The sequence below is a fragment of the Hyla sarda genome, chromosome 13, assembly GCF_029499605.1.
Source record: "Hyla sarda isolate aHylSar1 chromosome 13, aHylSar1.hap1, whole genome shotgun sequence".
NCBI classification, from domain to species: Eukaryota; Metazoa; Chordata; class Amphibia; order Anura; family Hylidae; genus Hyla; species Hyla sarda.
The window spans coordinates 34,488,984-34,510,586 of NC_079201.1; the positions used below are offsets into that span (position 1 = coordinate 34,488,984).

The window sequence follows — 21,603 nt, forward strand, 5'->3', positions numbered from 1 at the left end:
ATGAACACTTTCTCCACTGTTCCATTGCACTAGTTTCGACACCTATCCTACAATCTTTTTAACACTTTGGTGTCACTGCCCCGGCCATACTTCTCATGGGGGTCACCAGAAATGTCTGGACTGATAGCTATAGATACAGAACAGGACCTGGATTTATGGAACATGATATGTTCTGTTACATTTCCATGGTTTCTCTTAATTTCCTATATCAACACCAAGTACCAGACACCAATACAATACTAATACAGTTCACCAATAGCAATAACTTCAGCAAGATCTCTCCTCAATTTAGGCCCCTTTCACACTACAAAATTCTCCGTTTTTAAACATCCGTATGAAGTTCCGTCTGAAAACCAGCTGAAAACGGCAGTAACAAAATCCTATACGTCCGTTAGAAAAATCCCATAGTCTATAATGGGATTTTCTAATAGCCGTTTTAATCAGTTATAGTCTGTTATTGATAACGGACGTTATTTTGTGACGGAAGATAGTAACGGAAGAAATAGTTCATGAACTATTTACTTCCGTACTATCTTCCGTCACAAAATAACGTCCGTTATCAATAACTGACTATAACGGATTCAAACGGCTATTAGAAAATCCCATTATAGTCTATGGGATTTTCTAACGGACGTATAGGATTTTGTTACTGCCGTTTTCAGCGGGTTTTCAGATGGAACTTCATACGGATGTTTAAAAACGGAGAATTTTGTAGTTTGAAAGGGGCCTTAGACTTTAAAGGGGTTATCCAGGAAAAAAACTTTTATTTATATATCAACTGGCTCCAGAAAGTTATAGATCTGTAAATTACTTCTATAAAAAAAATCTTAATCCTTTCAGTACTTATGAGCTGCTGAAGTTGAGTTGTTCTTTTCTGTCTAAGTGCTCTCTGATGACACCTGTCTCGGGAACCGCCCAGTATAGAAGCAAATTCCCATAGTAAACCTCTTCTACTCTGTGCAGTTCCCGAGACAAGCAGAGATGTCAGCAGAGAGCACTGTTGCCAGACAGAAAAGAACAACTCAACTTCAGCAGCTGATAATTATTGAAAGGATTGAGATTTTTTAATAGTAGTAATTTACAAATCTGCTTAACTTTCTGGAGCCAGTTGATATAAGAAAAAAAAGTTTTTTTCCTGGAATACCCCTTTAAAAGACATCTGTCAATAGATTTATGCTGCCCGAACCACAGGCAACGTCAATTCCTGACAAACTCCCTCATCATGAACAACTAAGCTTTACTCTGTTGCACTCAACTCAAAACTGAGCTGTAGCACTGAGTAAGTGTCTGGGAGGTGGTCTCCCCTGCTCCTATCCCACCCGCTCAGCTTCATTGACAGGTCTCTCTCAATTCTGCATAAAGGGAAAGATATCATTCAAGCTGAGCCATAGGGAAGCAGTGGCACCCATCTCCCAGACACTTCCCTGAAGCCACAGTCTTTGAAACGCTGCAGCATTTTAGAGTAAACCTTAGTTGTTTGTGGTGTGGGGCATGTTGAGTTTCGATTCTGTATTCCGAGCAGTATAAGTCCACTGATAGACTCCCTTTAAATGTATATAAATTCTCCCTTTCTGTCATACTTTTAAAGAATTATTTACAAAGCATAAAAAGTTTAAATAAAATTTGGTGTAAAGCATGCAGCGGAATAGAGGATGCTGGGATAGGGCTGTCGGCGCTTTCTTCCCTCAAAGCATTGCAATTATTGAGCATTACATTGAAAAGCCTGATGCGGACAGTGTAGAAATGTTATCCCATTTGGTTCCTTGCATAGCACCTACGTCAATATGGCTGCCATATCCCCTTCCTTATGATGCACAGTCACAGTTTTAAGGATTCGATGAAAAGCACGGGTATGACTCCTGCTGCACGAAGTAATAAAGTGCCAGGGACAGGTATGTGTCGCCCAAGTGGCACCTAGGCAGTTACATAGTCCAGTGGGGTAAACACAATTCTTAGGCCTCGTAGAACTGACGCTCCACCTGCCGGCTAAGGGAACCTCCTGATGCCATTGTTCGTGTTACGTACTCTTTGGTGATTTGTTGAGTAACTGTGCCAGAGCTTTCCATCCGGTGAGAAGTCAAAGACATGCCATCTGTTAATAAAAAAAATAAAATGTCAGGAAGAGTCATATGACTATTTATAAAAACTTGGGGAAAAAGTGGATCCCATTCATCTAAAACAGTGTTTCCCAACTAGGGTGCCTCTAGCTGGTGCAAAACTACAACTACCAGCATGCCTGGACAGCCAACGGCTGTCCAGGCATGCTGGGAGTTGTAGTTTTGCAACAGCTGGAGGCACCCTGGTTGGTTAACGCCGTTGTAGACAGGCATGCTGGGAGTGGTAGTTTTTCAACAGCTGGAGGCACCCTGGTTGGTTAATGCCGTTGTAGACAGGCATGCTGGGAGTGGTAGTTTTTCAACAGCTGGAGGCACCCTGGTTAGGAAACACTGATCTAAAACATGACTTTCAGTTGCAGAAATATGCTGCATGTGAATAGACTGTAAAGGGGTTTTCTGTTTATAAATATATATATATTTAAAATGAAAGAATAGGAACTGACCAAGTTGGAGAGGGGATTTAAAAGGTGAGTTTGGGCTTGTATTATGTTACTTAAGAGGCATCTCTTTAAAAAAAAAAAAAAAAATTCCTAAAAAAATGCATATGCAGCTGGAATTTTGTTTTTATTTTATGCCCAGAAAACTTTTGGTTTTGTGCACACAACTCAGGACCCTATAGAGCAATCTTTTACTTTATAGGTGCACCACAGCTGCATATTAAAAGGGGTATAACAGGAATGTTTTTTATTTGACTATGCTACAGCGGCTGTAAAGTTAGTGTAGTTCATAATATAGTGTCTGTACCTGTGTGTGACGGTTTTCTCACAATTCTTCTGTGATTTTCACCCCAATATTTATTTTTAACAACATGCAAAATGACTGTTGTCACAGATTTTTTCCAGGTTGCAATGCGGCCGAGACCTGACTCACTAGTCAGCTGAGGACAGGGAGCCTGTCTGCTTCAATGGGTGGAGGGATCGCTTGGTGGGAGAGAGAGCAATCTGCAACTAATGCAACAGCTGTAGGCACCCTGATTGAAAACCACAGGTCTTTTGAATGGATGCAGCTCATTTATGTTTCAATGGGTGGGGTGACTGATGTGTGAGGTGGAGGAAAATGGAATTATGGGATTTGTAGGCAAAAGAAGAAAACTCAAACAGGAAATACCAGTTCACCAAAAGCTAGCCACAGTGTTATGGTAATCTCACAACATAGCCATTTAGCGGCCCCAAGACAAGTGCAGATCCTTCCTAAGCATGTCCATTACTGTCTGGCAGGTACGTACTAAAATCACCTTATGGTTGAGAACCCCTTTAAGGAAGCATGGGTATTCCCCATACAGGCTCAGTGTACTTGCTTTAATGATGCATGAGATTGTACAGGTTACAGGTCGATACACAACAGTTATTACCTGTGAAGAAAGGTTCGGACATCGTAGAGTGAGTGATGTTTGTTTGACTGTATTCTGTTGGCAAATTAAAGACTTCACGACGTGTCATCTGCTGAGTCCCGAACTGAGAGAAGTTTCCTACAAGTAACAGATCATGTATGAATCAAACATGGAACAGTGCTGGGAAGAACCTTCCAAAATGTTTGGGTGTATGGCTGATGCCTCAGCGTTGCAGCATCTGATCGCGTTGTAGCTAGGGAAAGGCTAAGTGTAAGAATGACACATTGATGCTATTGCCTGTGTCTTATTACCCATCAATGTGTCGCTGGGAAAGCATATTATAAGGTTATGTCCGCTCCCTATTTAGCCCAAATACCACAATCCCTACCACTTACCTCCATCCTGTGATTCAATGGTAATAATTCCTTCTCTCTCTGGCCCAAATCCTTGTGTGGTTTTGGCCTGCACCTTGAACTTGTAGGGAAGGTTCTCATTCAGGAAGGGAACTGTTAGCGTTGTCTCAGGCATATCACCTTCCACGTATATATTCCTTGGCTCTCCTGAGATTAATACATAACGCACGTATAAATATCATTCTAAATCTACCCATGTACGTGCTACTAACCCATCAGCAGCCTAATATGATCTAGAATTACCTCCACCGTGCAGCATTTCACAGGTGACCATGTAACCCAGAATAGTCCCATTGGGTTTTCTTGGTCTTACCCAGCTGAGTTGGAGAGAGTCTGGTGTTAGAGCAGTGAAAACAAGGGGTCCAGGAGCACTTGGGGTGCTCAGAGTAAAAGGAGAACCTGCAGAGAATACAGAAAGAATTCAGACTGTATATACAGTACAACACATCTTGTGGAAGGAGGGACCAAATGTTTAGCTTAACTTACTATGAAGCTAGGTTGTTGTTTTATTTATTTTTTTGCACCTCAAGTGGCCCTTATTTTAATATTTCCTATAAAGAAGACTTAATAACATTCCTGATATGTCTGTTTTAGTAAATCCTTGTATTTCACATAAAAATGACAGATTTTCTGAGCTGTTCCTCTTTTATTCCTCCTGGAAATTAATAAATCTCTCTTGGATAAGTTCATAATTGGGTGTAACTATTAAGGTGCATTCACATCACGATTTTACCATCCTACATTTTCTCACGATTATTTATCTTTAAATCATACAAATATATGCAAAGTCATATCCATTGACTTCCATTTAGTACTCGTAGCCAACAAATGCATCAGTTTTGATCCACATCCAAATTTGTACGATTTAAGATCGGGGGTAAAATTGTGGTTGACCAAGATTTTTCGCCCAGATTCAAAATCTGATCGTGTCCGATTTTTTTATTATTATTATGGTCTATGTAAATTGTATCGAATCGTGTGACTGTGCGATTTTATTAGATTTATCGCACATAATTTCTTTTTACACATGCGCAGTAGCGTCTTTAAACTTTTTTGCCCTTGACATACATATCATTTTCCAAACATGATCAGATTTTTTGTGAAAACAGATTAATATTTTTCAGCTGTACGATTTTTTAATAGGATTTTAAACCGGATACCAAACAATTTTTTAAGTACGATTGTATACGATTTCAGGTAATCCGATTTTGTCCAATTGTACTGTCTGTTAATCGGATGGTAAGATGGTGATGTGAACCAGCCCTTACCCCTGTCAATGAGGCACATCTGATATTTGTCACCACTGACCGGACAATGCCAGACTGGGTCATCTGGAATCGAAGACAAGATGCTTGATGGGGTTTACCTGGTACAGGGCTGAGAGGACTCTGTGGGTCCACTTGTGACTCAATAGTGATAACACCTTCCCGTTCCGGCCCCCATCCCTCTTCGCTCTGTGCTTTAACCCGGAACATATATGAATGATTAGGAAGTAAATCTTCCACAACCACAGAGTTCTCCCGGGGATTTGGGATGTCGATTGTTCTTGAGTCACCTGGAAGAAAGGTCATTGTCATATATCTTCCACAATCTATACAGTAATCCGTTTTTAGTATTTCTCACTGATGTCATCGGTAGGACACAGACATCTTAGATATAGGTTGCTGCCAAAAAAAACACAAAAGAGTTCTAGATCTTCTTCCAGGCTATACAACCCCTGCAGGCAGTAAGCTAAATGATTTTTATCTTAATGTCCTTAGAAGGCAGGCACTCCTGCTTTCTTAGAACAAAATAATTTAACTCTTATGTTAACTGTACTATGTTACTATGGACAGTGCAGACTCACAGTCTGAGATCCCGGCTCATAGAAGAAACATGAGACAAGAACATCAGAGTTTCTCTGTCCCCGAGATGTCAGGTACTTTCCCTCCACCAGTACCCCCCCGAGCCAAGAGTCGCACAAGCCTGCCTCATAATGATATGTCACATCCAACAACATTTTAAAAACTTGACATCATAGTGAGTATATGGTACCTCCATTGAGCAGCTGATAATGCACCCTGTATCCCAGGACCTGTCGTTCACATTGTGGCTCCTGCCAGCTGACCTTCAAGGATGTAGGCCCCAATGCTGAGAATACTAAGCGGGTGGGGGTGTCAGGGATTCCAGGTGAGAGACGCGACTCTACATGAATAATAGGCACATCTGTTAGTATGGAGATACAAAAGCCAATGTGACAAAATTGTCTACAAAACACACTGCTTTCACCTTGTATGGCCACATCTAAGCTGGTGAGGGCATCACGAACATCTTCTGAGTGAGTTCTTCCTCTGCCAGTGCCCATCATAAGTGGGGGCAATCCCAGTCTGCTTTGTCCTGATGTAGCTATACAGATATCAGTCAGAATGTTATTGTGGATAACTAGTAATTTCAATAGCAAATATTGGTATACCAAGCTAGATAAACACATAGCTTGATGCCCACTTGTCCACATGCTGATGACAAGTGTAATGCATTAGCACAGCATCGCACACTTGCTTAGAGATTATTTCCACACCATCCAAAACCTGGTTACTTATCTTACGGTACGTCCTCCATGTTGCTTATCTGAGCCCATTTGTCACTAAATTGTGAACACATACATCTTATGCAGAGCAGAGCATACACTAGATCCTCATGCATGGCAGGATCCAGCTGTAATGATGGATGGTTACAGCGATGTGAAGTTAACCCCTTAAAAGCCCAGAGACATCAACAATAAACTGGATCTCTGGATATGAAGTAAGGGGCATCAGCCGTGCATGTTTGGAAGATTATGGGCCAGCAGGCAGGTTAACCCATTCATGATCAGACTGGTATGTTGGACACAATTACAATTTCCCCCCTATAATAGATATAATCAGGATATAGAAGTCCACGAGCTATCCTCTTCTATCCGACTGTTAACAACTGTACCCAACCATTTCTTAGTATATCTGATTCTAGGCAAGCTGTGCGTCAGTTAGTAGAGCTTTCCAAAAGTCCTGCATGGCATGTCCTGCATGTTATCCAGCAGTCTGATCTAGTTATAGAGTTATGGAGTGGCATTTAAGAATCTAGGAAAGTTGGATAAGTGATGCCCCATCTCTCCCATCCTCAGTTTGATGTAGAATATGTTTGCATAGGGTTCCCGTAAGTCATTGATTCAGCTAACCAGGTAACATCAGTTCTCACTTAGCCTTTCTAAAACTTAATAGGAGAGGAGAACTCTGAGACAAAGTTTTTTTTTATTTGGGGGCAAAAGCTCTTCATATATATGAGACCACCAGTCTGATATGGGATGCGGGGAAGCAATCCATGCATTGCAATCATTATAGGCTGAAATAGATTGTGTGGCATTTAGTAATCCTCAGTATATGCTTTACTGAATATTCCCATAACCTGCCATAAACCAGTCCTGTAAACCATTATTTCTGCTGTAGCACTGAATCTTGATACTTCAGATTACTTTATAATGCAGCACAATCATTTTCACTCATTTACATTTCATTGGTCTGGAATCTGAAACGGAGTATGGGATGAAGCATCCATGGAAAGCAATGATCAAATAGCATGAGCGTGACATGTTTCCATGGTACCTATCACCGCGTGCATCCTTCTAGGACTGTCAGCCATAATTATTGTGTCCCGGCTGGCGCAGTTGCCATGGTAACCCTTCACTTTTGCCCCAGCAAGTCGTCTCTTGGGGTACTCCTGCACGGGATGCAGGAACCCTCCAATAGGACAGGGAAAAGAGACAGCAGGAGATTGTGAGAAAGAAATGGAGGTCCCAAAAATTGTTCAGTAAGAGAATCACAGAAATCATAAAAATGCAGACTGATAAGAGAGATAAGGACAGGAGGGAAGTGTGTGTGTGGCATTTGTAGTAAAAGTTTTAGAAAGTATAACATAAGATTGCAATTGGCATTCATTGCTTTTAATGAACAGTGATATACCCATTGACCACATATAGGGATAAGAATTTGCTAAGGCCCATTTGTTGGTGACAATTTAGAAGCCAACACTTACTATGTCCAGAAATACTGGTTGTATGATGAGAACTGGTGCTGCCAAATCTGTAGGATTCCTGCTGCTGAACACTGGGGCTGAGCTGCTGGTAACCGGTTACTGTCCGAGTCAGACTGTTCCCTGATCCGGGGAATGAAAAGTCCATACGTCCATTGAGTAGTTGTTCTAAAAACAAAATTAATACGTTATTGGACCTATCTATTCCCGATTCATGTTTATTGTAAGAGTACATGCACATGCGTGTGAACATACCCTAAAACAATACTTGCCTACTGTCCCGAAATAAGAGAGACCTCTGCCTGGTAATCTTTAGAAGGGAATCTGTCTGGCACCATATATCTGGTTGGCAATAGCTCATAGAAGTCTATGGAGCTGTAATGCACCTCCATATGCATACATACAGTCAGGGCCGTAAATGTTGGCACCCCTGAAAGTTTTACAAGAAAATGAAGTATTTCTTAAAGAAAAGGATTGCAGTAACACATGTTTTGCTATACACATGTTTATTCCATTTGTGTGTATTGGAAGTAAACCAAAAAAGGAAGGAAAAAAGCAAATTGGACATAATGTCACACCAAACTCCAAAAATGGGCTGGACAAAATTATTGGCACCCTTAACTTAATATTTGGTTGCACCCCCTTTTGGAAAAAATAACTGAAATCAGTCGCTTCCTATAACCATCAATGCAACCATCATCTCTCAGCCGGAATGTTGGACCACTCTTCCTTTGCAAACTGCTCCAGGCCTCTCTTATTGGAAGGCGCCTTTTCCCAACAGCAATTTTAAGATCTCTCCACAGGTGTTCAATGGGATTTAGATCTGGATTCATTGCTGCCACTTCAGAACTCTCCAGTGCTTTGTTGCCATCCATTTCTGGGTCGCATTGTCCTGCTGAAAGACCCAAGATCTCGGACGCAAACCCAGCTTTCTGACACTGGGCTGTACAAAAAGCTCTATCTCGGTTTCATCTATCCACAAGACATTTCCCCAGAAGGATTTTGGCTTACTCAAGTTCATTTTGGCAAAATGTAGTCTTGATTTTTTATTTATCTGTGTCAGAAGTGGGGTCCTCCTGGGTCTTCTGCCATAGCGTTTCATTTCATTTAAATGTCGATAGATAGTTTGCGCTGACACTGATGCTCTCTGAGCCTGCAGGACAGTTTGAATATCTTAGGAACTTGTTTGGCGCTGCTTATCTACCATCCGGACTATCCTGCGTTGACACCTTTCATCAGTTTTTCTCATTCCATCCACACCCAGGGAGAGTAGCTACAGTGCCATGGGTTGCAAACCTCTTGATAATGTTGCGCACTGTGGACCAAGGCAAATCTAGATCTTTGGAGATGGACTTGTAACCTTGCAATTGTTGATATTTTTCCACAATGTTGGTTCTCAAGTCCTCAGACAGTTCTTTTCTCCTCTTTCTGTTGTTCATGCTTATTGTGGCACACACAGACACACAATGCAAAGACTAAGTGAACTTCTCTCCTTTTTATCTGTTTTCAGGTGTGATTTTTATATTGCCCACACCTGTTACTTGCCCCAGGTGAGTTTAAAGGAGCATCACATGCTTGAAACAATCTTATTTTTCCACAATTTTGAAAGGGTGCCAATAATTTTGTCCAGACCATTTTTGGAGTTTGGTGACATTATGTCCAATTAGCTTTTTTTCCTCCCTTTTTTAGTTTAGTTCCAATACACACAAAGGGAACAAACATGTGTATTGCAAAATACGTGTTACTGCAATCCTTTTCTGTGAGAAATACTTAATTTTCTAGAAAAATTTTAGGGGTGCCAACATTTACGGCCATGACTGTAGGTTTTTCTGTCAGATTTCATGTGAATACTTTAGCTAATACTGTCTTTTTGTGACAACCTGGTTGGCAATGGTCAAAAGAGCATGTTGGGACTGTTATTTGGAGACCACCACTGTAGTGGATGCAACTGTTACTGAGGTACTTAGACACTCTTTAAGGGTGAATTCTGTAGTGCACTGTTACTATGAAATTAGAAAAAATATGTATTTTTTTCCTTGTAAAATGGCAGCGCACTTGTCCATAGGCAGTTTCTGATATATGTTTCTGAGGCATGGTGAGTATTTGAGGACATGCATATATTTAGAAACATTTCCTTGTTGCACCAAGGATGTACTGGTATGTCCTGAGTCCGCTCCCGTTCTATAAAAGTGCAAAAACTGAAAAACCCCTGGTCCTTAAGGGGTTAAACACCACATCTAAGCCTCTTTAAAGGTAATTCTGAGAGTTGCTGACTATAGTTTTTAGACTCACACATCCCCTAAATTGTAAAGTATTTTGATGTAAAAAAACAAAAAAACCTGCCTCTTGGAATAGTTTTCACCATCATTCTAAGCCAGTCCGACAGCTACAACAAATACACCTCCCTAGGCATAAATGATAGCTCATGCCATTCATCTTCCTTGTTGTGGATATTACATTGTACACTGCCTTCTTACATAGTTACATAGTTACATAGTTAGTACGGTCGAAAAAAGACATATGTCCATCAAGTTCAACCAGGGAATTAAGGGGTAGGGGTGTGGCGCGATATTGGGGAAGGGATGAGATTTTATATTTCTTCATAAGCATTAATCTTATTTTGTTCCAGGAATGTATCTAATCCTGTTTTAAAGCTGTTAATTGTTCCTGCTGTGACCAGTTCCTGAGGTAGACCGTTCCATAAATTCACAGTCCTCACGGTAAAGAAGGCGTGTCGCCCCTTGAGACTAAACTTTTTCTTCTCCAGACGGAGGGAGTGCCCCCTCGTCCTTTGGGGGGGTTTAACCTGGAACAGTTTTTCTCCATATTTTTTGTATGGGCCATTAATATACTTATATACGTTTATCATATCCCCCCTTAAACGTCTCTTCTCAAGACTAAACAATTGTAACTCCTTTAATCGCTCCTCATAGCTAAGATGTTCCATGCCCCATATTAGTTTAGTCGCGCGTCTCTGCACCCTTTCCAACTCCGCAGTGTCCCTTTTATGGACAGGTGACCAAAACTGAACAGCATATTCCAGGTGAGGCCGTACCAATGCTTTATGCTTTATGTGGCTTATGATCATATTGCTTCTTATTAATCCCATTGCATTTTGTTTTCCATTTGTAGCTTTTGTGGCCAATGACCAATTTCGCCTAAATGCTAAATGTTTTCGGTAGTTAATTTTTTTTTTTTACATTTTAGTTCCTTTTTTTCTCAAATTTAATACAATCCAGACCAAAACACAGGTAAATAGTTAAAGTCATATGTTTCCACCACCTGAGCCACCTGATTCATTAGAGCTCAGTTTTGTTTTTTTTTTACAATTCCTGACATGATCATGTGACCCCCTTTATCCCTATGTGCAGTTGTAAACTATAACCTGGCTTGGGAGCAATGGCTTATTTCTTGCTGAGCAATCTTTTAGGCCATGTTGACATACAGAATACATTTTACTATTGATATAGATACTTTCCTAATGGTTTCCTTCTGCATCTTTACAAGGTTATTCATCTCTAAGGGACACAGAACAAATCTCCTTCCTGAACAGTATGATGGCCATATGGTATGTACACTTGCACATTATCCTATAAACAAATGAACGTAGGACCTTCAGGCATTTGGAATTTGCTCCCAAGGATGAACCAGACTTGTGCAGGTCAACAATTCATTTTCTGATGTATTGGCTAATTTCTTTTAATTTTCCCATGATGTCAAGCAAAGAGGCATATAGCCCTTGATAGTAGGCATTAAAATCCTACCACAGGTCACCCCCAACCACCTCACACAATGCCATTAAGTGTATCAAAAGATTTTAAAGCCATGACATCATTTTCTGGAATTTTTCAAGCTATGCAAAGGCACAATCCACTGAGTTTTAATGATTTAAGCTTTTGTAAATGGAAACTTATGACTTTAACTGTATGTGTAGATGTAAGACCATGACCAGGAAAGAGAGTAATGATAAGCCCCTCTATCCATCAACTGCTCCACCACACCGATTAAATAAGAAAAGACAAGACAGTCATGCAGCTGAAGGCTGTTAGCACGTTACACTGATGGGGGTGTATGAAGGGAGGAAAACATACAGTAGTAGACCCCCCCACCATCTTGTCACCTTCTGCAGTTGCCCGCATGGTCCCTTTCCTCTTCAAAGAACTGGAATGATCCATCTGATCCTGAAGACTCTCAGTGTCTGTGGACATTGCACTGCTGACTGAAAGACGTGGAATAACTTCTGCAGACATTTTCCATGTGACATGGCGCAGATCCATTTCCGACCCCAGAAGTGGGATGTATTTCCAGTTCTTGCCTTCAAGGGACAGGGGTGACTTAAATGGGGGGGGTACATACTAAGGAAGAAGGGTGAGGGGGGATGGGGTTTTCAGTTTACGGGTCAGTGTGGTTGGTGCTAACAGCCAACAGACTGAGCTTGTGGAATATAACAATGGGTCTGTACACATTATCTGACCTGGAGATGGGCTGAGACATCATCAGATGTTCTTTTAAGAATCCACCCTTCCCACTATGATAGGTGTCATGAAGGAAGCTCTGAACATCTTATTGCTTACCTGATTCATCAGACACACTTGGCCTTTTGCTTCCCACTGGAGATCGAAGGACATCTGCACTGTACATCAGATAGCTGTCGTATTCTTCTCCACCTTCTGCATCAATAATGGGGACATCCGGGATAAATGGAACTGCAAATAACAAATTTCAAAGCCAAATGAGAGATGACTTTTAAAAACAATAAGTAACATATAAGGAACAGAATACATGCGTGGTATTGATCCATTTACATAACACCAGCCTAGGGGATCACTTACTGGACATTGGGCGAGTAGGCTGAGTGGCCAAGTTCATAGTGGCCTCTCTCTCTGGACCCCAGCCTGCTGCGTTACAAGCTTTAACAGTATATCGGTATGGCTGAGATTCCCTCAGGTTCTCAATGAGAACCATTCGTTTCTTTGGATCATTGATGAGAACCTTCTTCATGGGTCCAATGGGTTCTACCAGAGAGACAAAATGAATACACACATAAAACTGACATGTTACAACCTAGGCCTGCATCAAACAACCTATGTAAGCAAAGGTAACTATAAAGATACATCATTTGCAATATTACACTATTTTGACCCCTTAAAGTGAATATCTCCCTTGAAATTCATTTTATCCTTTAAAAGGGGTATTCCAGGAAACCCCCTTTTTTTTTTTTTATATATCAACTGGCTCTGGAAAGTTAAACAGATTTGTAAATTACTTCTATTGAAAAAGCTTAATCCTTCTAGTAGTTATCAGCTCAGTTGAGTTGTTCTTTTCTGACTGACAACAGTGCTCTCTGCTGACACCTCTGTCTGTCTCAGGAACTGTCCAGAGTAGGAGCAAATGCTCATAGAAAACCTCTAATGCTTTGGACAGTTCCTAAATCGTTTTAACTTTCTGGAGCCAGTTGATATAAAAAAAAAAGTTTTTTTTCCTGGAATACCCCTTTAATATCAAATATTATGCTCAAAAGTTTGCAAACCTTTGAAGAATTGGTAATATACTGTACGTACATTTTTTTTTTTTTAAAGAAAACGTGTGTGAGCAGGCAAAACATGACACAATCATAAACCAAAACATGGCAACAAATAAAAAAAAATAATTATCCCTCTTCAAAAGTCTGCATACCCATAGTTCTTAAAGGACATCTGCAGCAAAAACAACTTATCCCCTATCCACAGAATAGGGGATAAGTGTCTGATCGCGGGGGGTCCGACCGCTAGGGCTTCCCCGTGATCTCCCAAATGGGGCCCCCACATTGCCGCGTTGTGCGCAGGCTAATGCGCGTAGCATCGACCTCTCTGAGGTCGACGGTACGCCCCCTCCCCATACAGCTCTATGGAAGAAGCGGGGAGGCACAAACGCTGCTTCCCCGCCTCTCCCATACAGATACATGGAGGGGGTGTGTCGACCGCAACATGCAGGGGTCCCAGCGTTCAGACCCCCCCGCGATCAGACACATCCCATATTCTGGGGATAGGGGATGTTTTTGCCACATATTTCCTTTAATACTGAGCAGTGTCTGCTTTAATATCAACTGAAGCGTGCAGTCTTTTGTAATAGTTGTCTTCGAGTCCCCAAATTCAGGCAGGTGGTATAGCTGCCTATTTGTCTTATCAGACTGCCTACAAGTCATGTATACTCTCTGGTCATCCTGCACTAACAGTAAATTTGTGATCTCCTCAGAGTAGCTCTATGATATTAGGGAGGCAGTGATGGACTCTTCAGAACCTCTTTCTGCTTTAAGTACCGGAGGGTCAACATGGCCTTGTGCTTAGGGTTATTGTCTAGCTGGAAAGTCCAAGAGTGTTTCGTGCAGAATAATGCAAATTGTTATCCTGTATTTTCTGATAACATGCTGCATTCATCTTGCCACCAATATTTATAAGATTTCTGTGCTATTAGAGCTCACATAACCCCAGAACATCAGTGACTATTCTTTTCACTATAGGCCTCCCATCTCCAAAGATAGTGCTTACGGTTGTGACTATAAAGCTCTATTTTGGTCTCGTCACTCCAAATTGCAAGAAGCTGATAGGCGTCAAGGGGCTGTCGGGCATATTAAAGGGTTACTACACAGTACCACAGGCTAGAGTATAAGTAGCTGATCTCTGGGGGTCCAACCACTGCTACCCCCCCCTCTTACATTAAAGGACATCTGTAGTGCAATTAACTTAACCTAGGGGATAAGTTATAGATCCCGGGGGGTCCGAGCGCTGGGGCCCCCGGGATCTCCTGGACGGGGCCGCGGCAGTATGCTGGAAAGGGTGCGTTCCGTCCCCAAATGACGTGGTGGCCGACACGCCCCCTCCATGTACCCCACAGAGATACATGGAGGGGCGTGTCTGCCGTGGCTTTCTGCTGGGGACGAAACTGCACTTCCTGCAGACTGCCGCGGCCCCGTCCAGGAGATCCCGGGGGCCCCAGCGCTCGGATCCCCCAAAATCTATAACTTATCCCCTATCCTTTGGATTAGGGATAAGTTATGTTGAGCTGGAGTACTCCTTTAAATGTATTAATCCAACAGTAAGAATTGTTCTCCTTTACTGCTATACTACTGTATACTACTCCTATAACTTTAATTCACCATGGCAAGACTTTGATCAGAATACTTGGAAAGTAGCAATAGCTGGTGAGTAATAGTGAGTAGTATTTTTATAGTAAGCTCCCCCCAACTTTAGTTCCCTGTAGTGGCTCATTTTAAAAGGAAATTGACAGGCTGTACACCCGCACTAAACCCAATAAACAGGGTTATGGTGGGTTGATCTTGAGTAAAATGATGTATTACTTACTCCAATCCATGGTCCCATTATAGTCTTAGAGGCTCTATTGCTAATATGCAAATTTGCTCCTTTGCACAATGGAGGCAGTAGCCGACTCTCCAAACTCTGCTGCCATATGTCCACCCACCTCTGAATATGCACATCCTGGTCAGAGGTCATGTGGGCATTGGACATGACTGCTCTGAAGAGGAAAGACATATTTAGAAATGGGTGGGCATATGGCAGCAGAGGGACAGAGGCAGGGAAGCTCAGCGAGCTGGCTAATACCTCCATTGCGCAAAAGAGCATATTTGCATATTAGCAGCAGGGGCTCTATATCTACAATAGGACCATGGATCGAAGTGAATAATACATAATTTTACTCAGGTTCACCTTATATCACCCTGTATATTGGGTTAAGTTTCGGTGAAGCATCTGTCAGTTTGGAATGTTTTTTTTTACAATCCATTTACAATTCAGTGCACAAATCCTAAAAAGTTACATTAAAAGAGGAGAATGAGGTGAAGTGATAGTATTCTACTTACGGTTGTCCTCGTTCACCATGCCGTAGTTAACTTCGTAAGCGGTGATATTGCCATTAGTCTCGGCGGGCTCTGCCCAGCTCAGTTGTGTTACCGTGCTGGAAATAACATTAAATGCCAGACGGCCTGGCTCACTTGGAACTGTGGAAAAAGAGAAAGGACAAGGAATCATATAACGTCTAGATGGGAATAAATACTGCTTGGTTGTCATTCTTTGACACGTTTTGAGTCCTGGGTGTAAGGCACACACTGTATTGTTTAATTAAGGCTCTGCGTCATTCCAGGGGTATCTGTGAGCCCATAGGCATGGGTAAAAAGGGGCAACACCGACCACTAAGCCACAGGAACTCATGGTCACATTATTAATACTAATAATTCCTTCATTTATATATCAGCAACATATTCCACAATGCCGTACAGAACTTGTCATCACTTATACTGGTCCCTGTCCCAAATAAGGCTCACAATATAAACTCCAAATTGACATACCAGTTCATCTTGGAGTGTGGGAGGAAACCAATGTACCGGAAAGATTATGCACAAAAGAAAAACATACAAACTCTTTGCATATATTGCCATTTGCGGGTTTTGATCCCAGGACCCCAGCGCTGCAAGGCAACAGTGCCAACCACTAAGCCATAGTAAAAAAAAAAAATGGCAAAATCTAATGAGTTTAATTGCAAAATGACAAACACTACCTTTGTATGTACATCGTTAGGCCCAGTTTCATAAAATCTAGAACTGTGGCTAGGCTAGAACTGCATACAGAGTAATGCAGTGAAATTAGAGAATCCCTGTATGGTAGATCACTGATCACATCATGCAGTTTCATCATGCTAGACATACTCACCATCCTCTAGCGTCTGGCATGTCACAATATCTGTATATGGGCCCTCGTCCTGCATGTCATAGGCACACACTCTCATTTCATAGTCACAGTATGGATATAGGTTGACTAACTCTGCAGAAGTCCCCTTGGTGTCTATCACAGTGGCATCAGACTCTGAGTCTCCTTGAATCCAGTATCGAATCTAAATGGAATATTTAAATGTCAGGCAAGGTCATTTTATATGGCTTAAAAGGAAGCCATATAGAGGCAGCATATAGTCAGTACATTTTAATGTTGCCTGTACGGTAATGGAAATATCTCTATGGATCCACAGCCAGAGGGGAGAGACACAACAAAAACCCTAAGGATAGTTCTAAACAAAGGTAACTAGAACCATTTGTAAGCATACAGTATCTGGTTATAAGAGTATAATCCTTCGCAATATGACAAATCAACCCCACAGTATGGCTATTATTTCCGATAAGCATATGCCAAGCTAGACCTGCCCTAAGTGCAGATGCCTAACTGGTGCATAACTATGTTTAGTAATCATATCACCAACATTTTGGAGAAATGTTTCAAAAAGGATGAACAAAACACACTTACTTTATATCCAGAAGCTTTTCCTCCAGGCGGTGGAACCCAGTTGAGCCGGATTTTTCGAGCACTAATAGCATGAGCATTCAGATTAACCGGAGCTCCAATCTTTCCACGAGGAGACCCCAGAGCCTGTTGTGTCATTATTTGTGGTACAACATCTGACAAATAAATTGGGCAAGCAGGTCAATACCAAAGTTCATCCTACCAACTTTACCAGTGTCTAGATGGTGTAGCCAGTAACTCACTTGCAGTGTCATCAATGGTGATGGTGCATTGTGGGTACTTGCCAATTTTGGCACCATACTTTGGATTGCTCAGTTCTATCAGAAATTGTTTAACCTGTCTGTTTCCCAGCAAAGTGTCCACCTCTGACCGGTCAAGTAGAGGAACCAAAATATGTGACTGCGTTTCATCTCCTTGGAATGTGACTTCACCTTCTGAAAAAGTATAATCCTAAAATAATAATATAAAAAAAGCGGGATCACAACCAACATTTACTTAATCCTTTTGTAGCATGTCCACCAAGTCATTGACTTATGACAATCTATATCTATACAGTATAATACATATTACTATATCAGCCAAATGTACATTACATATATATCCTGTGTCTCCCCTGGAAAAAAAAAATATATATATATATATATATATGCAGTAAATAGGTTTAAGTTCAAGGCCACATTTTTTTTGCCCACTGCTTGGCCCGGCCTTAGATCTTTCTACTATATTTTCGACCAGTGGAATGAACCTGCTTCCATTTACTCTGACTTAATCCTTATCGCTGATGAATTATGTGACATTCCCTGCATATCTCATTGTATTTACATCCTTATATTTAGGCTAGTCATGCAGAACTCCAACAGATCTGTGCCTACCTTGCCGTCACGAGCTGTCAGGTCTTGGGTGCGATAGGTCACCTGTGTCTTGCCATTCTGTAGAATTTCACGTGAAAGCGGAACACGAGCATATTGGTCCTGACGGCTGTAGGTGAATGCTGGTTTCACAAAGGTCACAACACTCTTTGCTAGAGAAAATGGAGATATGATTTCATTCCATAACCATTTGCTATTTTATTACTACAAATAGCCCCTAGCCCCTGATTACAGAGGAAGTAACACAGCAATTGAAAAACAATAAACCAAAAGAACTAATTAAATAGTAATACATTTGCAGATGTGAGGATTCCAGTTCCACAGGCGAGGCAAATATAGCATTTTTACTGAAAAAATCTCTTAAAACAGTCATATTAAAATCATATCTAAGGGCCTTGCGAGAAGACTGGCAAAGGTCTTCCCGGAGATAATTGATCTGGATCAAACCAGTTTTGTCCGCCCCAGACCAGATGAACATCCAGTGCTTTTGGCACTGGACGCTGAAAAGGCGTTTGATAACGTCAAATGGGACTGGCTTGGGATGGTGCTGGACAAGATGGACATCACCGGGAGCTTCCGGACCTTTCTGACCAGTATGTATTCCTTGCCACAAGCTAGGGTGTTCACGTCCGGTGTCCTCTCCCCCTCCTTCCCCCTTTTTAAGGGGACGAGACAGGGATGTCCACTCTCTCCGCTATTATTTAATGTAGCACTTGAACCTCTGGCCAGATATCTCGAGGATTCCTCGATTTATCGTGGTATCCCTATTCAACACACGGAGGTCAAATTGACTCTCTTTGCAGATGACATACTTATCTTTATGGCAGATCCCAAGGCTCATTACTCTAACCTGATGTCAACGTTGACTCACTTTGAGACTTTCTCGGGATATAAAATTAACCAATCTAAAAGTGAACTTTTGTCGTTGGGAACCCCGGGATCCTCCTCCTACTGGGCTGCACTCAATATCCCCGAGGGGCTCCTTAAATCTTCCATCACATATCTAGGGATCAAAATAGGGAAGTCCCCGTCCTCCATGTATACCTTGAATTACCCCCCACTTTTCCAACAGGTCTGCAACGAACTACAAAAATGGAGTCACCTGCCAATCTCTTTCCTGGGCAAATGTCACCTGGTAAAGATGATTAGTTTTCCTAGACTCCTATATCATCTGCAAACTTTACCTATTCTCCTGAAGCACAAGGACATCAACACTCTTAATTCAGCCTTTACTCGTTTTATCTGGTCGGGCAGGCGTCCTCGCATTTCCCTCCAAAAATTGATGCTTCACCGAGTGGATGGGGGAGTGGGTTTCCCCAATCTCCGAGGCTACAATTTATCGTGCCTCTTTAGACATGTTCTGGACTGGATTTATACATCCAGCTTTCACTCCAATTTTGAGGTGTAGGCGGATTACGCATCCCCCTGGAATTTGGTGTCCTGCTTACATTCTAAATTATCATGCCTGCCTGCACATATAAAACGGTCTGTCTTGATTAGGGACACAGTAGTGACATGGCGGACAGTACGCAATGCCTACAATCTATCCTTTCTATTGTCTGGGAGGCTACATCTGTGGGGTCATCCGGAATTTCCCCAGGGTAGGGAGAATGCACTGTTTACTCAGTGGAAGCGCAAAGGGTTGAGCACCGCTAGGCAACTAATGCATCCTGAGGCAGGTCGCTGGTTTACCCCAAACAAGCTCTTACAGCAATTTGACATGCCTCCCTCTCACTTTCTCCAAGTGTCACAAATGATGTCCTTCTGTACCTCTAGGCTCCGGGATCCGAGTTCGGAATTACAGCCCTCACCCCTGAAGGATTTGATAGGGACGCAGCCCAAAAAGTTGTCCATCTCTACCTTATATAGATGTTTCAATGAACGCTTTTTGAGAGTCTCTAAACACACTCTTTTTGACAAGTGGGAAGCTATCTTGCAGGACCCCGAGACTAGAGAACACATACTGGAAGGATGGACAAAGGTTAGGCAGAATGTCATAAATGAAAGGTGGTGGGAATCTTACTTTAAAATGATGCACTTTGGTTATCTGGGCTTTAACATCCCGGCCTCGGCAGCATTTCCTGACAGGATCACGTCATGCCCGAAATGTAACGCACCTGCTACTGACTTTCTGCATGGTATCTGGTCCTGTGAGAAAATTCAGCTATTCTGGAGGGAGGTGGTGGAATACATATCCAAGTTTTGGAAGGTTAGCTTACCATTGACACAGCGTGCTCTCCTGTTCCAGTCTGTTGATGCATCCATTATGAAAGAGACAGGCCTACGGTCACTACCCAGGTTCATTCATGTCATACTCCCTGTGGCTAAACGTATAATTTTACGTGAATGGATCAAACCCGCGATGCCGTCTTTAGCGGCAGTGGTGGAAGATCTTAAGGACTTTTTGGAGGTCGATAGACTGGACACGGAGAGGCATCGTGAGAGGGATGCTAGGAAATTCTTTGCTAAATGGCGCACCTTCTTGGCTGCCCACTTCACTAAACCACAAATAGACTAAATTGTACTGCCGTTCCGTCATACGGAATGGTACTCTTTGGCTTCTCTCAGTAACACTTTGGGCCCACTCTGCCTTTCTGATGACAGGGGTTGATTCTCTCGTGCTTCTATATTCTTCTTCCACAATTACCTCTTCCACGCTTCTCCATGTCATCTTCATCCCCTTTTTATTTTTTTTATTTTTTGTGTGTGTGGGTATGTGTGCTTGGAAGTTGGAAGGATGTCAGGTGTGGTAAGTGGAGGAGGCCCCTGTGTGTGGGAGTGAGTGTTTTGCACCATGCTGACAATCGTACTGATTTGTTTCACTGTAATTTGGATTGTGATTGCCTGTTGTCCGGCGATCTGTTTGCCCTCGAACGAGGACTTATATATCATATTTGCTTTTATGACTGTTGGGTCCGGAGTGACCCTCTCTTTGATTGCATACCTGTCTTATAATCCTGATTGTTGTTTACCTTAATTGTAAAATTTTGAAAATCCTTTCAATAAACAAAGTTTGAAAAAAAAAAAACAGTTTTGTCCCCGGAGATCTATGTATGATAACTAGATAAGGATTTTTGCATATAAGCTGGTTGAGGAAGGGGGACCCCCACTCCATCCTGTCTCTTGATGCCATGAGGGCTTTCAACAGTGTGGAGTGAAGGACTCATCAATTGGATTAAGTGGCTTTATTGTAACCCTATAGCTAGCATAATTATTAATAGCTGATCATCTGAGGATTTACCGGTAGTGAGAGGTACCCGACAGAGATGACCCCTCTCCCCACTACATTTTAATATATATATATATATATATATATATATATATATAAAACCACTGGCATCAGTTATTTGCAGATCACAAGAAACCTAGGAAAGTAAGGGACACGATTTTACTTAATACAAACAACATCCTGTTGTTTTTTAAGAACCCTGAGTACACTGTTCCTAGGATGAAAGAGGTAGTTGGGTATTTTGGAAGAGTCCAAATCAAAATCAACTGTGGAAAATTGTCTCTTCTGCCTCTTGGTAAGGATTTGTACCTTTCGAG

General features: G+C 41.8%; 1 protein-coding gene across 2 annotated transcripts in view; it reads right to left on the reverse strand.

The window, feature by feature from the left end:
- Positions 1 to 1,114: 1,114 nt before the first annotated feature.
- The window catches only part of ITGB4 (integrin subunit beta 4), a 70,830-nt gene continuing 50,341 nt past the window's right edge, over positions 1,115 to 21,603 (reverse strand). Inside the window, exons 26-41 of one of the 2 annotated variants that reach the window (XM_056550096.1) lie at positions 18,061 to 18,209; positions 17,431 to 17,638; positions 17,192 to 17,343; positions 16,607 to 16,787; positions 15,760 to 15,897; positions 12,737 to 12,919; positions 12,479 to 12,610; positions 7,902 to 8,072; positions 7,478 to 7,612; positions 6,129 to 6,245; positions 5,895 to 6,044; positions 5,227 to 5,415; positions 4,104 to 4,259; positions 3,843 to 4,007; positions 3,469 to 3,585; positions 1,115 to 2,092 (exon numbers count right to left, since the gene is read on the reverse strand). In XM_056550096.1, the coding sequence (XP_056406071.1) occupies positions 1,953 to 2,092; positions 3,469 to 3,585; positions 3,843 to 4,007; positions 4,104 to 4,259; positions 5,227 to 5,415; positions 5,895 to 6,044; positions 6,129 to 6,245; positions 7,478 to 7,612; positions 7,902 to 8,072; positions 12,479 to 12,610; positions 12,737 to 12,919; positions 15,760 to 15,897; positions 16,607 to 16,787; positions 17,192 to 17,343; positions 17,431 to 17,638; positions 18,061 to 18,209 (2,483 nt within the window). In that variant the 3' untranslated portion in view covers positions 1,115 to 1,952. The remainder of the gene's footprint in view (positions 2,093 to 3,468; positions 3,586 to 3,842; positions 4,008 to 4,103; positions 4,260 to 5,226; positions 5,416 to 5,894; positions 6,045 to 6,128; positions 6,246 to 7,477; positions 7,613 to 7,901; positions 8,073 to 12,478; positions 12,611 to 12,736; positions 12,920 to 15,759; positions 15,898 to 16,606; positions 16,788 to 17,191; positions 17,344 to 17,430; positions 17,639 to 18,060; positions 18,210 to 21,603) is intronic. The other variant, XM_056550095.1, reaches the window with a different exon arrangement.